Genomic DNA, 14511 nt, shown 5'->3' with positions numbered 1-14511 from the left:
CAAGAAGAGGATGAGAGCCATTGTGAAGTACAGTGTTAATAATAATTTGATATGATGTCTGAAATTAAACGCTTATACAATTTCACTTAAAACGGTAAAGGTAAAGCAAGACAATAGTGGGAGAAGTTGAAGATAATTTTCGCGATATGAAATTATTTTCTTGATCCCTAATAAGAAGTAAAAATATGATAACAATAAAACAATTGCCTTATCATAAACTCTTCTGGAATTGTTCTATTCGATAAGAAAACTGCTTTGCAAATTTAAATTTACCGCGTTGAAAGGCTAAACAAAGTACGAATCGAGATCAGAAATGTGGCATTTGCGTTAAAAATGCATAATATTGTAAAAAAAAATATTTTAGACTGCATTACAAGAGTAGATAGGTAGATATTTATTATTATTTATTATTTATTTCGGAAAAAATACGCGAAAATGCAGCTGTGGTGTTTATGACGCGAATCAGACGATCAACGTGCGTATTGCAGTCTACTCACATGGAATGTGCATTTTGTACATACAAAAGAGTATATTTAGTTTGCCGTTTTAAGCATCATTTGTGCAGTCATATGAGGATTAATTAAACAAATGTTTACCGTAGATAAAAAGTTATCAATAGTTGTCATCTTACTATTATCTCTATAAGTTCATAGAAAAGAATGATATCTATTAGTGAATTTGATCAGTACCATCGCATGTTCTTGTGAAAATGGCACCGCAAGAAAGCATTGAAAGTGAAGTGAAATCCTCGCTGGAAGTTGTTTTAAAAGGAGAAAATTTAAAAAATCTATCAATTACCGTCGATGGAAACTCAGAGAAAGGAGATGGTTACATGTAGTGGGTGATATAGTTTTCGTGATTGCTAATGGAACTCAGCAAAACAACTCAACGAAACGGTATAAGTTAGTTTTAAAGTGCAGCAAAAGAAGTCAGGCTTTACGAGAACAAGTTCCGGTAAAAGCAGCGTTTTTAACTGAAAAGCTTTTGTACGATACGGTTTTATCATATTTCTTCAAACTTCAACAAGAAAAAGGTGTTAATAATCCTTTTTGGAGCATCCCAAAATATTACGGATCTTTAATTAGTGAAAACATGGAAGTTCTTGTGTTTGAAAATTTGAAGAGTAATGGGTATGAACTGTGGCCTAAAAAGCAACCACTGACTAGAAAACACATAAATTTGATAGTCGGAGAATATGCTAAATTACATGCAACTTCAGTTGCGTTAAAGTATCAAAGACCTGATGTGTTACAAAAATTGGTTAAAGACTTGGAAAGTGTTAATGACGACGTGAACAGCAATGTAATGGACTATCTGTTTGGAAATGCCATTGACGAATCGGTTGAACTTCTCAAAAACGATTTAGATGCAGAGGTTTTACAGAAATGGTAAAGTATATCTGTGACGAACTAATTGTCAATGCACCCGGAGTAAATGTTATCTTGCATGGAGACGGCTGGAACAACAATTTTATGTTTTTACATGAAGTAAGACAAATTATAAACATGGAATGAATTTATCAAGACTTAATTTTTAGCAAGGCGAGGAAAAAATTCCTTTACAGGTAGCGTTTTTAGACTGGCAAATGTCGAAATACACTTCACCAATTGTCGATTTGTCTTATTTTCTTTTTACTTGTATATCCGAAAATGATCTTCAAAATTTAGATGATATTTTGAAGTTCTATCATGATTATTTCTTAAATCAGCTTACAGAATTGGGTGTGGAAAACGCACATGCGGTGTATCCACTGAAAGAACTGGAAAATGATTGGAAGTTATATTCAAGATTTGGGCTAATGATGACTCCCTTGCTGATGAAAATTGTTTCAACAGAGAAAGACGAAGTTGTGAACATGGAGGATGCGACTGATAGTGGAAAGGACTTTACGGAGGGATTTTTAAATAACATTCGAGATAAAGATAATTAATTATAAGAAGAGAATGAGACCCATTATGTTGTAAAGTGTTACAAATAATTTGATATGATTTAAAAAAAAAATAATGATCCTCCATTAATTCTCATAATTTTTATGTAAATATAATTTCACTTAAAACGGTGAACGCGAAGCAAAACAATATATTAGTGGAATAATAAATAGTTAAGGGTAATTTTCTCGATTAGAAAATATTTTCACAAAACTCTAACAAAAAGTCAATTATTGATAACAATAACAAAATGAGTGTTTGCATAAAAACCTGCTATGCAATTCAAATTTACCGCGTTGAAAACTAAAAATTAAAATTCGAGATCAGATGCATATTTGCAAAATATAAAATTTACAATACATTACAAATGTAGATATGTTAGCATTTATTTCAAAAAAATACAAAATACGCAAAAATGCATCCTAAGAATTTATGACTTGTACCAGACTATCAACATGCGTACTGCACTACGCTGAAAATAAAATGTGCACTTTGTAAATACATGCAAATATACATAATTAGTTTCCTGTTTTTAGCTTCAATAGTGCAGTCTTATGATGATTTAAAACAAACACGTAACGTAGATAAAACTCTTAAGTTCGTTATCTCTTGCCACCTTCAATATTATCTCAAAAATTTCGTATAAAATAGACAATTGATATCAATTAGCAGATTTGAGTACCAGTTTTAGTGAAAATGGCAGCGCAAGAAAGAATTAAAAGTGAAGTAAAATCCTGGCTGGACGTTGTTCTAAAAGGAGAAAATTTGAAAGACCTTTCCGTCACTGTAGCAGGAAACTCAGAGAAAGGAGATGGTTACATGGGCGATATAGTTTTTGTGACCGCCACCGGAACCCAGCAAGACGACTCAACGAAAACGTATAATTTGGTTTTAAAGTGCAGCAAAAGGAGCCAGGCTTTGCGTGAACAAATTCCGGTAAAAGCAGCGTTTTTAACTGAAGCGTTTCTGTACGACATGGTTTTATCATATTTTTTTAAACTTCAACAAGAAAAAGGAGTTAATAATCCTTTTAGCAGCATCCCAAAATATTACGGGTCTTTTATTAATGAAAATATGGAAGTCCTGGTGTTTGAAAATTTGAAGAGTAATGGATACGAACTGTGGCCTAAAAAGCAACCATTGACGAGGAAACATATAAATTTGGTTGTCACAGAATATGGTAAACTTCATGCTACTTCAGTTGCCTTAAAGCATCAAAGACCTGATGAGTTACAAAAATTTGTTAAATACTTGGAAAATAATAATGACGACATGAAGAGCGATGTAATGAACACTCTGTTTGGAAAAGCCATAGAAGAATCAGCCGAACTTCTCAAAAACGATTTAGATGATGAAATTTTACAGACATGGTTAAACCTTAGAACCCAAATAAAGTATATCTGTGAAGAAATGACCGCTAATGTGCCTGGAATAAAAGTTATCACTCACGGAGACTGTTGGAACAACAATTTTATGTATTTACATGAGGTAAGATTGATTATGACCATGTAACGAATAATTAATTAACACTAAACTTTCAGAAAGGCGAGGAAAAAACTCCTTTACTGGTAGCGTTTTTGGACTGGCAAATGTCGAGGTACACTTCACCAATTGTCGATTTGTCCTATTTTCTTTTTACTTGTACATCCGAAGACGATTTTGCAAATTTAGACGATATTTTGAAGCTCTATCACGATTCTTTTCTAAACCAGCTAAAAGAATTGAGTGTGGAAAACGCATATGAGGTGTATCCACTAAAAGAATTGCACAATGATTGGAAGTTATACTCAAGATTTGGGGTCATGATGGCTGCCTTGCTGATGAAAATTGTTTCAACAGAGAAAGACGAAGTTTTGGACATGGGAGATGCGACTGATAGTGGAAAAGACTTTACGGTGAGCTTTTTAAATGACATTCGAGACAAGGAAAATTACAAGAAAAGAATTAAACCTATTGTGTCGTACAGTGTTAAGAATAATTTAATATGATGTGTGAAAATAAATAATTAAGTTTAATTTTGTAGTATTATCAGTGCCCCAAATCCCCTCTAAAATACAGATCTTGTTAAATATTTTTTTAAAGTACAGAATTGAATAGAATTATTAAGATTTCAAAGTTAATTTTTTCTACAATATTGTTTAAAGTACATCAATGTAATGCCTTGAAATTTAATTGTCATTCTTTCAAGTACAACGGATTTGTATTATTTGCGTTATAAATTTTTCCACTGAACTTTCATAAGTAGCCAATTGATTGTAACAATATACTTATTAAGTGTTTAATAGAGTTCAAATCTTTTTCATACAATTTATCCTTTTAGAGTCATTTGTGCGGTTTCATGATTATAAACGTGAAAGTGAGATAAAATTCTTTATCACTGATCAGAATCACTTTCGATATATTCTTTATTCTCTATATAAAACTGACAATTGATATCTATTAGCGAATTTGATCAGTACCACCGCCTGTTTTTGTGAAAATGGCACCGCACGAAAGTATTGAAAGTGAAGTAAAATCCTGGCTGGAAGTTGTTCTAAAAGGAGAAAATTTAAAAAATCTATCAATCACCGTCGATGGAAACTCAGAGAAAGGAGATGGTTACATGGGTGATATAGTTTTCGTGACTGCCATCGGAACCCAGCAAGACAACTCAACGAAAAGGTATAATTTAGTGTTAAAGTGCAGCAAAAGGAGTCAGACTTTGCGGGACAATTTTCCGGTAAAAGAAGCGTTTTTAAATGAGGCATTTCTGTACGATACGATACTGCCATATTTCTTTCAATTTCAACAAGAAAAAGGAGTTAAGAATCCTTTTAAAAGCACCCCAAAATTCTACGGAACTTTTATTAGTGAAACAATGGAAGTCCTTGTGTTTGAAAATTTGAAGAGTATTGGCTACGAACTGTATCCTAAAAAACAGCCTTTGACGAGGAAACACATCAATTTAGTTGTCACAGAATATGGTAAATTCCATGCCACTTCAGTTGCGCTGAAGTATCAAAGACCCGATGAGTTTCAAAAATTTGTTAAATACATAGAAAATGCTTCTCGTGAGCTTATGAAAGGCGAAACGATGGAGTCTATGCTTGGAAAAACTGTAGATCAAACGATTAAACTCCTCAAAAATGATTTAGATGAAGAAGTTTTACAAAGATGGTCAAACTTAAAAAAACAAGCAAAGTATATTTTTGAAGACATGATTCTAAATGTACCTGGGATGAAAGTTATTCTGCATGGAGACTGTTGGAACAACAATTTTATGTATTTACATAAGGTAAGAGTCGCTGATCAAGTAACTAACAAAAATTATATTAAACTTTCAGCAAGACGAGGAAAAAACTCCTTTGAACGTTGCTTTCCTTGATTGGCAAATCTCAAGATACTCCTCACCAATTATTGATTTGTCCTATTTTCTTCTTGCTTGTATATCAGAAGAAGACCTTCAAGATTTAGACGAGATTTTAAAACTCTATCACGATTCTTTTATAAATCAACTGGAAGAATTGGGAGTAGAAAATCCACATGAGGTGTATCCTTTGAAAGAATTGCACAATGACTGGAAGTTATACTCAAGATTTGGGGTGATGATGGCTGCCTTGTTGATGAAAGTTGTTTCGACAGAGAAAGATGAAGTTGTTGACTTGGGAGAAATTGCTGACAGTGGAATGGACTTGGCCGAAGGCTTTTTAAATGACATTCGGGACAAGGATAATTACAGAAGAAGAATTAGACCCATTGTGGAGTACACCGTCAGAAGTAATTTTGTATGATGTCTTAAAATAAATGATAAAATAAATAGTCTAAATTTGTATTATTTCTATCAACTTTATCCTTATATTTGATCTGCTAAGTGTCAATTTAAGATTGAACAATTGTTGATCTGAAGAAAGCATTTTTAAAAGTGGTTAAAAAAATGCACTAAACGATGTTTTATAAAATAGACCTCGAAAGTAAGCACAGTAATTATTCACTATCAGTGAAATCTGCTGTGTAATATCTTACGGATATACGTACGTTTTTAAAGCAGTACTACTTTATCAGATGTTTAGAGTATATCCAGACTTGTCATCATGACGACTTCAAATAATCTTGAACACGACTTGAAACTGTGGTTGTGCAAAATATTGAAAAACGAGAAACTAGAAGACATCTCTGTGTCCATTTCCGGGAAATCCGACAAAGGTGAAGGCTACATTGGTGACATAGTGTTTGTGAATGTGATCGGAACAACAGGTGACAATTCCAAAAAAGAATTCAATCTTGCTTTAAAATGTAGTAAACAGAACGAAATAATAAAGGCGAGTGCAAAAATTCAGATCATATTTAAAAACGAAATGTTCTTCTATGAAGAGCTTCTACCAACTTTCATGGAGTTTGAGGACAATCGTACATCTTTTACTGTACCAAAATGCTACGGAACACTAACAGAAGAAACTATTGAAATTATCGCTCTGGAAAATTTAAAGAGTAGTGGTTACGAACTGTGGCCAAAATCGCAACCATTGACCAGAAAACATATCGATTTGGTAATTAGAGCGTATGCGAAGTTTCACGCCATTTCACTGGCTCTGAAACAGCAACATCCACAAAAGTTTGATCAGTTAATGGAGAGATGTAAAGTAAGAGATTTTTTTAGACACGACAGAATCTTCAAACCTTGTTTCCAAGAATCCTTACAATTACTCAAAAATGAAATCCCCGAGGAATGGTTAGAAAAGTGGAAGAAATTGAGCGAGAACATCGCTTCTACATTTGAAGAGGTCGATCAAAAAAACACCTTGAAAGTGTTTATTCATGGAGACTGTTGGAGCAACAACTTTATGTACAAGGTAATGTAAACTTTCCTCTAAGATGCGATTAACTGACTTTTTGTTTCAGTGTCTAGAGGGATTACCGACAGATGTTGTAATACTTGACTGGCAAATTTTGAGATATGCGTCACCAATCTGTGATCTGTCTTATTTCTTGTTCTCCTGCATATCTGAAAACGATGTTGAAAGTATAGATGATATTCTTCAAGAGTATTACGAACATTTATGCGAAAATGTGCGGAAATTAGGAGGGGGTGATTGTTACACATTTAATCAGTTTGTTGACGATTGGAAAAGTAATAGCAAGTTTGGTGTTATTCTTTCAACACTTTTAATTAAAATGTGTTCAACTGATAAAGAAGATGTGTTAGATGTTGCCGACATGCTTAGCAAAAAAGGGAGTAGTGGTGATTGGTATGATCCTGATAAGAAGACAAACAACGACGGGTTTAAGAGGAGGATACGATATATCGTGGAGTATGTGGCAAAAAATAATTTGATATAAATAGTGAAGAAACTTGTACGTATTTACTAGGAGTACAAAATTTTTACTATAAATTGTAGGCTTTTATTGTTTATTGTAAGAGAGAAATACTGTATAATTGTAATTTATAATAAAGTAATTCTTGATAAATTAATTATTTTACATGATTTTTCAAACCAAATTTATAGCAAAAATCAAATATCTTGGCAAAAATTAGATCTCTCGCCGACTTCTATCATTCCTTGAGAAGCTTATTTGAAAACTGAAAAAGACAAAAGTGTTGAACAAAAAAACTTTTATAAATATCTCTGAGTCTTGACCTGCTAGAGCAAAACTCGCTACGGATTCAGAATCAGGAGACATTTAATTTTGAAATAACTTTTTGTCCAAAATATGTTGACTCGTGTTATTTTAAATCCAAAGGAAATAGTGTGTGCAGATAATATCCTTGAATCAAATGATTATATTATGAGCACTTAATGATAAAGTTCTCTAAATGACAGACAGGTTTGCTAAGACTATATAAGTCAATGGAAATTTTCAATTTAGCAGTTATCAATTTATCTCTGTATCACCGATACTGATACCCATAATGGCGGAAGAAAGTGAAGTAAAGTCATGGTTGACCGAAATCTTCGCCTCCAAACACTTGGAAAATCTTTCTGTAAACATGGTGGGAACGTCAGAAAAAGGCGATGGTTATCTCGGCGATATTGTGTTCGTTGATGCATCAGGAACCAAAGACGGAGTTCCACAACAGTACCACCTTGTCTTGAAGTGTACCAAGAGAAACGAAGCTGCACAAAACAACGTGCGATTAACGGTTCCTTTCAAAAACGAAATTTACTTCTACAGTAAGATTTTTCCGACAATTGTGGAGTTCCAAAGAGAAAATGGTGTTACGTTACCATTCAAAAACGTTCCTAAGTTTCATGGAACTTTTGTTCAAGATAAAATGAACGTGATTGCTCTTGAAAATCTCACGAAAAATGGCTTTGATTTATGGCCGCGGAGGAAACCGATGATGCGGAAGCATCTGGATTTGGTGATGGAAGCGTATGGAAAATATCATGCGTGTTCTGTGGCGTTGAAATATAAGCATCCTAAAGTTTTTGACGAAATAGTGGCAATTCTGGAAGAAAACATGAAAGTTTATAGTCGTAGTTCAAATTCTAGCATGTTTAGTTCGGGTATAGAGGAGGTAGCTGAATTGTTTGAAGATGAGCTTGACAGCGACACTTTAGTGAATTGGAGGAAACTTAGTACCCTTGCTAAAGACATCTTTGAAAATTCTGCGCAAGCTAAGCACAAAGTTATTCTTCATGGAGATTGTTGGAATAACAATTTTATGTTCAAATGCGATGTGAGTACAACTGATCTGATACTTTTATAATTATAACCATAATTTGTTTGTTACAGAATACTGATAAAATGCAACCTTCAGAAGTAGTTCTTTTGGACTGGCAAATGCCAAGATATTTTACTCCGATGTTCGATCTTTCTTATTTTTTGTTTACTTGCGTATCAGAGAAAGACATCAACAGTTTTAATGAAATTATAAGCGGCTACTACAAACACTTTTCCAATCATCTTCACCAGTTTGAACTGGAACCTCAAGAAGTATATCCATACGATGAATTTTTGGACGACTGGAAAAAATATCACAAGTGTGGTGCAATACTTTCAACGTTGATACTAAAAATTTGTTCAACTGATAAAGAAGATGTTGTTGATATTACCGAAGCAGCGGGAGTCGAAGGAGATTTTGTGGACAGTCTCAATAAAAAAGTTGATGACAAATATAAAGTGGCTTATAAAAATAGAATGCGGTGCATTGTAAAATACATTGTTGAAAATAAATAATGTTGTACATACATTTTAACTTATTTTTATGGTGTTATTGTAGTAAAACAGTTTTTAGTCCAATGTAAAACGTTCTAAAACTTTATTGTTTTAAATTTACAAGAACATTTAAGCGACCTTGGCGAAATATTTTTCATTCTGCTTCTGTATTTTTTTGTTTGTAAGTTACTAATAAAAGTTCTCTGTATTTGATAATTTTAGATTTATTTTAAACAGCATTCCACAAAATCTACAACAGAAAAAATGATTTGTAATCTCTTAAAAGATTAAGTCAGATAGTCAAAATCATAAAATTTATTGTTTGTGTTAAAGTATTTACATGACTTTTCAATTATTTAGTTCAAATGATTTTGTCGAGTCAGTATTATCGACAAAATCACAGCATGATATAATTGTTCTAGTTTGATGACTTTTGTGTTCATTATCATTTTAAAAAATATTTTAGAAATTAGAAAAATGAAATAAGAATGGAAAATGTACATAAATTTTAATGTTGTCTTTATCTTGTGATAATAAAATATTTACTTTTATGCCAAAATGTATCGCTGAACTATCTATTTATAATGTAAGCAGACAACAGATTACGAAAAATACAATAAATATTTTACATTTCCCGTTTTACAACTGTGTTTAGCGTATCATTTAAAGTAATTTACGCTAAAAACGAGAAGATAAGCAGTTTTGTTATGTTTGAACCCCGCCAAAAACAGTGTTAAAATGGAAGTCTGTGAAATCACATCTTGGCTTGAAGTCATCTTGGGCGAAAGCACATCTAATTTCTCTCTTAAAAGTTACAAGAGACTATCAACTCAAAATGGATACATGGGCGACATTTATTTCGTTTCGTTGTCACACAAATTTAGCGGAGAATACAACTTTGTGTTAAAGTGTAGTCCGAAAAGTAGTGTTGTGAGAGAAAAAGTACCACTAAAAACAGCTTTTGCGAACGAAATTCATTTTTACAACACGATTTTACCAACTTTTACCCAGTTTCAGTTGGAGAAAGGAGTAGAGGTGTTTGATTCCACGCCGAAATTTTACGGTTTTCGATCAGAGATTCCGGAAGTTATTGTCTTGGAGAATTTGATAAGAAGCGGATATTTTATGTGGAATAAGAAGAAACCACTTACAAGAGAACATATTAATTTGGTAATTTACGAGTATAGTAAATTTCATGCGGTGTCGTTAGCAATGAAGCAGGAAAATCCAAAACAATTCGAAAATTTATGTAGCGGCATCGACGGTCTTCTAAAAGAACTGGCTGAAGTTATTGATTGTCCAGCCTTGTTTGAGAATCTCATCAATGAAGTGTACAACTTATTAAAAAATGAGTTAGACAACGAGACTTTGTCGAAGTGGTTAAAATTGAAGAATTACGTTCAGTATATAACTGATGACAATCAAGATGTCAACAGTTTCAAGGTTCTTGTGCATGGTGACGCTTGGAATAATAATTACATGTTCCAGTACGCCGTAAGTACCTTCACTGAAATAGTCTGAAATAACACAATTTTTTCAGGTGAACGGTAAACCAAAAAAAGTGGCAATTTTGGACTGGCAGCTACTTAGACACTCATCACCGGTAACTGACTTGTGTCACTTCATTTTAACTTCAATATCAGAAAATGATATCGGAAGTGTAAACGAGATTTTAGAATTCTATTTCAAAAATTTGAGTAACTTTTCAGAAGAATTGGAGTTCCAGCTTGGTCGTGTATACTCCTTTGAGCTTTTATTAAGAGACTGGAAGAAATATTGTCACCAAAGTCTCCTAAAGACTACTTTTATTCTTAAAGTGTGCTATTCTGATCCGGAGGAGATACGAGATGTTGCAAAAACTGTAGAAGGAGGTGAGAATTTTGGCGATGTTTTTGAATTCAGCATCAAAAACCAAGCGGACTTCAAAAAAAGATTGAAATATTTCGTGAAATATGTCGTGGAAAATGAATTGATCGTGTAAATAAATAAACACTGGCCAACAGAAATGATCTTCCATTTACTAAACTTAATTCCATTTTATAATAATTGTTATTAATCAGTTAGGCAGCAATAATCTAATAAAAACTGTCTTTTCACTACTTGTTTGAGATCGTGTCATTATGTCGCCTGTGAAATTAAATTTCTCTTAAAGAAAATCTTATTTTGGGTTGCCTATATTAAATTACATATTCGTATGTACTATCAGGGAATCAAAATTAATTGATTGATGTTTAAAAATTGTAAACTGTTTTTTATCTTTATAACCTTAAACATTATATACGTCATAGCAAGTATATCAGATATCTTGGCATGACAATTAATAACCTCAGTCACAATGACAATAAAGCTTGCTTTAAATTGCCATGTCAGAAAGTGATATTCGAAATTTTGATTCCGTGATAGTAAGTAAAAATCTAAACTAATTTAAGAAAGAAAAGACTTCTTGCCCTCACTTTCTAATTTCCATCGATCTTTCGGATTTCGAGAAATAATAACGCTCGGACCAGAAAAATGTCTTCTCTTCCTTGGTAGGCATAAAGAATGTTCCAGAATTCGCGCCCCAAAGAGAAAGGGCTAATAAGGGCAACAATTCTGAACCAAAATTTCTAAACAAGATTTTTTTAGCTCAAAAATTAATCAAGCTAAAACGAAAAAACAGTACCCAATCCCGAAGCTGAACAGAATTTGAAAATAGGTAACAATGGACACATACTATTGACGACAACTAAATATGTATGGCAAAATTATCCAGCGTGATTTTCACTTTAAATCATAGGCGTACTTCTAATTGTCATTAATGACATTGGTTAGTTAAAATTGCCTTGACATTTAACTGTTGTCGAAAAAGCAAGAGCCATTGCAAAATTAGAAGAAAATCGTTCGCTAAGAGCAGTTCTGCTGATTAGCAAATGTATAGCGAAGATTAAATGTTTAAAGAAAAATCAAAGAGAACGCCACTGCGCAAAGCCTGATTTGCATTATGGAAAATAAGAAAAAAATCCATGACAACAAAAAAATCGTTCACATTTCGGTGTCGCCAATAGTACTATCATCCATTGGTTAGGTGAACATTACACTCTCGTTGCCTAGGAATTTAGGATAGCCTTTTGATTGTTAATTTTTTATCCTTTCTCGAATACCTACTATTAAACTTAATCAATTTTCGTTTTAAAATTTACCATCTGTATTGCGCTCGGCACCTTCTTCTTGCTTTCTGGGACGAGAGTTCTGGAACATACTGTATAATTACTATTTGGGAACATCTTTAATATTTGTCATTTTTGTTCTAAAATTTAGCGTATAATATTAAATAGTTGTCTAAAATTACTTTAACCTTGACTAACAACAATAATTAGTCTAATTACAATAAATTTGCAAAATAAAACAATGGTACTATATTTTTTTATTACTTTTCGTCTTATTTGAATTGCGATTTTAAAATTAATATCTATTAAAACATAACACAATAAAAATGCTGAGATTTAATCTTGAGCAGTTACAATCAAATAACTGCAAAATGATTACAACTTTATCAAGTCATGTAGTTAGTATCTATTTTATCACGTTAAATTTCAAGGTTCAATTTATATAAACGATGAGTTGCTATTCTCAGTTTCATTTGAGAGTTGTCCGCTGTCCACAATGGAGTCCGAAATACGCTCCTGGTTGAAAAACATAATTCCCGACATAGGCAACTTTTCCATAGCTGATTTGGGAAACTCCGAGAAAGGTGATGGTTACATCGGAGACATACTTTTCGTGTCGTTAACATCTCCAGTGAAGAAAAGCTACGATCTTGTTTTAAAATGCAGTAAAAAAAGTGATGCTTTAAGACAAACATGTCCCGTCAAAGAAACTTTTCTGAACGAAATATATATTTTACGAGGAGGTGCTGCCAACATTTAGACAGTTCCAGGTGGAAAAAGGTGCCGATCCTTTTGATAGTGTTCCGAAGTGTTACGGGAAGTTTACCAGTGATAACATGGAAGTTATTGTCTTGGAAAACTTGAAGAAAATTGGTTATAGTTTGTGGGACAAGAAGAAACCTCTGACGTTCAAACACATCAAAATGGTCGTTCAAGAATACGCGAGATACCATTCTCTCTCCATTTGTTTGAAGCAGCAGCAACCTAAAGTTTTTGAGAATTTGGTTGGTGGTGTGCATGACGTTTTTGCTCGATTTCTGGAAAATGCAAATTTGGATCTAATGTTTGCTAGTAACATCGACGAAATATGTGATGGTCTTAAAGGAATTCTGGATGACAACACTGTGGAAAGTTTCCGAAAACTTAAAGATTTAATAAATTTCATCTTCACCGACATGGCTCAAGAAAACGACGTGATGAAAGTGATGCTTCATGGTGACTGTTGGAGCAACAATTTCATGTTTAAACACGAAGTAAGTACTTTACATAGTCAATTCAAATCGTAACTTTTTTTTCAGCCTGAGCTCGTTCCTTCAAAAGTCGCAATTTTGGACTGGCAGATTACCAGATGTTTGACACCAATTTTCGATTTATCGTACTTTATTTTTGCTGGAATCTCCGGGGAGGATTTAGACCGTTTGGATGAGATCTTAGATCTTTACTACACAAATCTGAAATTGTTTTCACACCGGTTGGGAACTAACTTGGATGCGATGTACACAAGGGAGCAGTTTTTTAGTGATTGGAAAAAATACGCAAAATACGGAGTTGTGATGGCAACTTTGATCTATAAAATCTGCGCAACGGAAAAGAGCGAAGTGATGGATATCGCTCAATTGGCTGACGATGGAAAGGACTTTACCTCTGCGTTTTCATACGACGTCAAAAATAAATCTGCAATGATCAAAAGGGCTAAAAATCTTGTAAAGTTTGTAGTAGAGAATGATTTGTTGAGTTAGAATGATATAATAAAACCGTTTTTTCTTCTTATTCTTATACTTATTTTTAGGCAAATTCTAAATTTAAAATTCGAGATATTATTTAACATTATAATTCTTATTCTCCCAAGGTGGAGAAAATCGACTGTGACAACCACATCTTTCTATCTCTCATGGTTTCGGTGTTATTAAACTTTAAAAATAGCTATAGAATTATCTTTGTAAACGTAACTCTAATAGAAACAATTTTTTTTCAAACGTCATAAAAGTGACACATTGTCTAGCTCAATTGTCAGGGTATAAGTTTCACTTATATGCTTAAGCAGAACACAGCACTGTTCATATGCTTGGGCTCCACCGTAACCATAGAAATGTTTCTATTGCACTATGATTCTGCATGAAAATAATTTTTTAGGCGACTTAAACTAAAAATGGAATTTTTAGGTCTCAAAAGCGGCCTAAAAGTAACTCTTTTCTGGCCGCAAACATTTTTGGCCGTTCTATGGTGGCGCCATCTATCCATAGTTTTGTATATTACATCAAGATACTGAATTACCCCCAATTTTATAATTATTTGGGTAA

General features: G+C 33.1%; 5 protein-coding genes and 2 pseudogenes across 7 annotated transcripts; all 7 read left to right on the top strand.

Annotated features, from left to right (window-relative positions):
• Positions 1-687: 687 nt before the first annotated feature.
• Positions 688-2295, top strand: LOC148181329 (uncharacterized; annotated as a pseudogene). Its single transcript, XR_015770099.1, has 2 exons — positions 688-1487; positions 1538-2295. The product of XR_015770099.1 is annotated as an uncharacterized LOC148181329 (transcript).
• A 144-nt stretch (positions 2296-2439) lies between these two features.
• Positions 2440-3916, top strand: LOC148181328 (uncharacterized). Its single transcript, XM_088035492.1, has 2 exons — positions 2440-3416; positions 3470-3916. The coding sequence occupies exons 1-2, from the start codon at positions 2625-2627 to the stop codon at positions 3914-3916; spliced, it is 1239 nt and encodes a 412-aa protein (XP_087891618.1). The 5' UTR covers positions 2440-2624.
• Positions 3917-4367: 451 nt separating this feature from the next.
• LOC148181327 (uncharacterized) lies at positions 4368-5739 on the top strand. The gene is made up of 2 exons (XM_088041237.1): positions 4368-5202; positions 5252-5739. The coding sequence occupies exons 1-2, from the start codon at positions 4408-4410 to the stop codon at positions 5696-5698; spliced, it is 1242 nt and encodes a 413-aa protein (XP_087897363.1). The 5' UTR covers positions 4368-4407; the 3' UTR covers positions 5699-5739.
• A 235-nt stretch (positions 5740-5974) lies between these two features.
• Positions 5975-7299, top strand: LOC148181326 (uncharacterized). The gene is made up of 2 exons (XM_088046581.1): positions 5975-6757; positions 6807-7299. The coding sequence occupies exons 1-2, from the start codon at positions 5999-6001 to the stop codon at positions 7242-7244; spliced, it is 1197 nt and encodes a 398-aa protein (XP_087902707.1). The 5' UTR covers positions 5975-5998; the 3' UTR covers positions 7245-7299.
• A 494-nt stretch (positions 7300-7793) lies between these two features.
• On the top strand, positions 7794-9281 carry LOC148181325 (uncharacterized). Its single transcript, XM_088045832.1, has 2 exons — positions 7794-8586; positions 8643-9281. Exons 1-2 carry the CDS (start codon positions 7816-7818, stop codon positions 9084-9086), a joined length of 1215 nt encoding a protein of 404 aa, XP_087901958.1. The 5' UTR covers positions 7794-7815; the 3' UTR covers positions 9087-9281.
• Positions 9282-9560: 279 nt separating this feature from the next.
• LOC148181324 (uncharacterized) lies at positions 9561-11046 on the top strand. The gene is made up of 4 exons (XM_088049523.1): positions 9561-9578; positions 9657-9733; positions 9797-10559; positions 10606-11046. Exons 1-4 carry the CDS (start codon positions 9561-9563, stop codon positions 11044-11046), a joined length of 1299 nt encoding a protein of 432 aa, XP_087905649.1.
• A 1653-nt stretch (positions 11047-12699) lies between these two features.
• On the top strand, positions 12700-14330 carry LOC148181323 (uncharacterized; annotated as a pseudogene). The gene is made up of 5 exons (XR_015771060.1): positions 12700-13464; positions 13510-13940; positions 14001-14060; positions 14135-14156; positions 14214-14330. The product of XR_015771060.1 is annotated as an uncharacterized LOC148181323 (transcript).
• Positions 14331-14511: the final 181 nt, after the last annotated feature.

Source organism: Gnatocerus cornutus, chromosome 1 (assembly GCF_029298725.1).
Source record: "Gnatocerus cornutus isolate USDA-ARS CGAHR chromosome 1, icGnaCorn1.1, whole genome shotgun sequence".
Taxonomy (NCBI): Eukaryota; Metazoa; Arthropoda; class Insecta; order Coleoptera; family Tenebrionidae; genus Gnatocerus; species Gnatocerus cornutus.
This window is presented reverse-complemented; position numbering and strand designations above follow the sequence as displayed.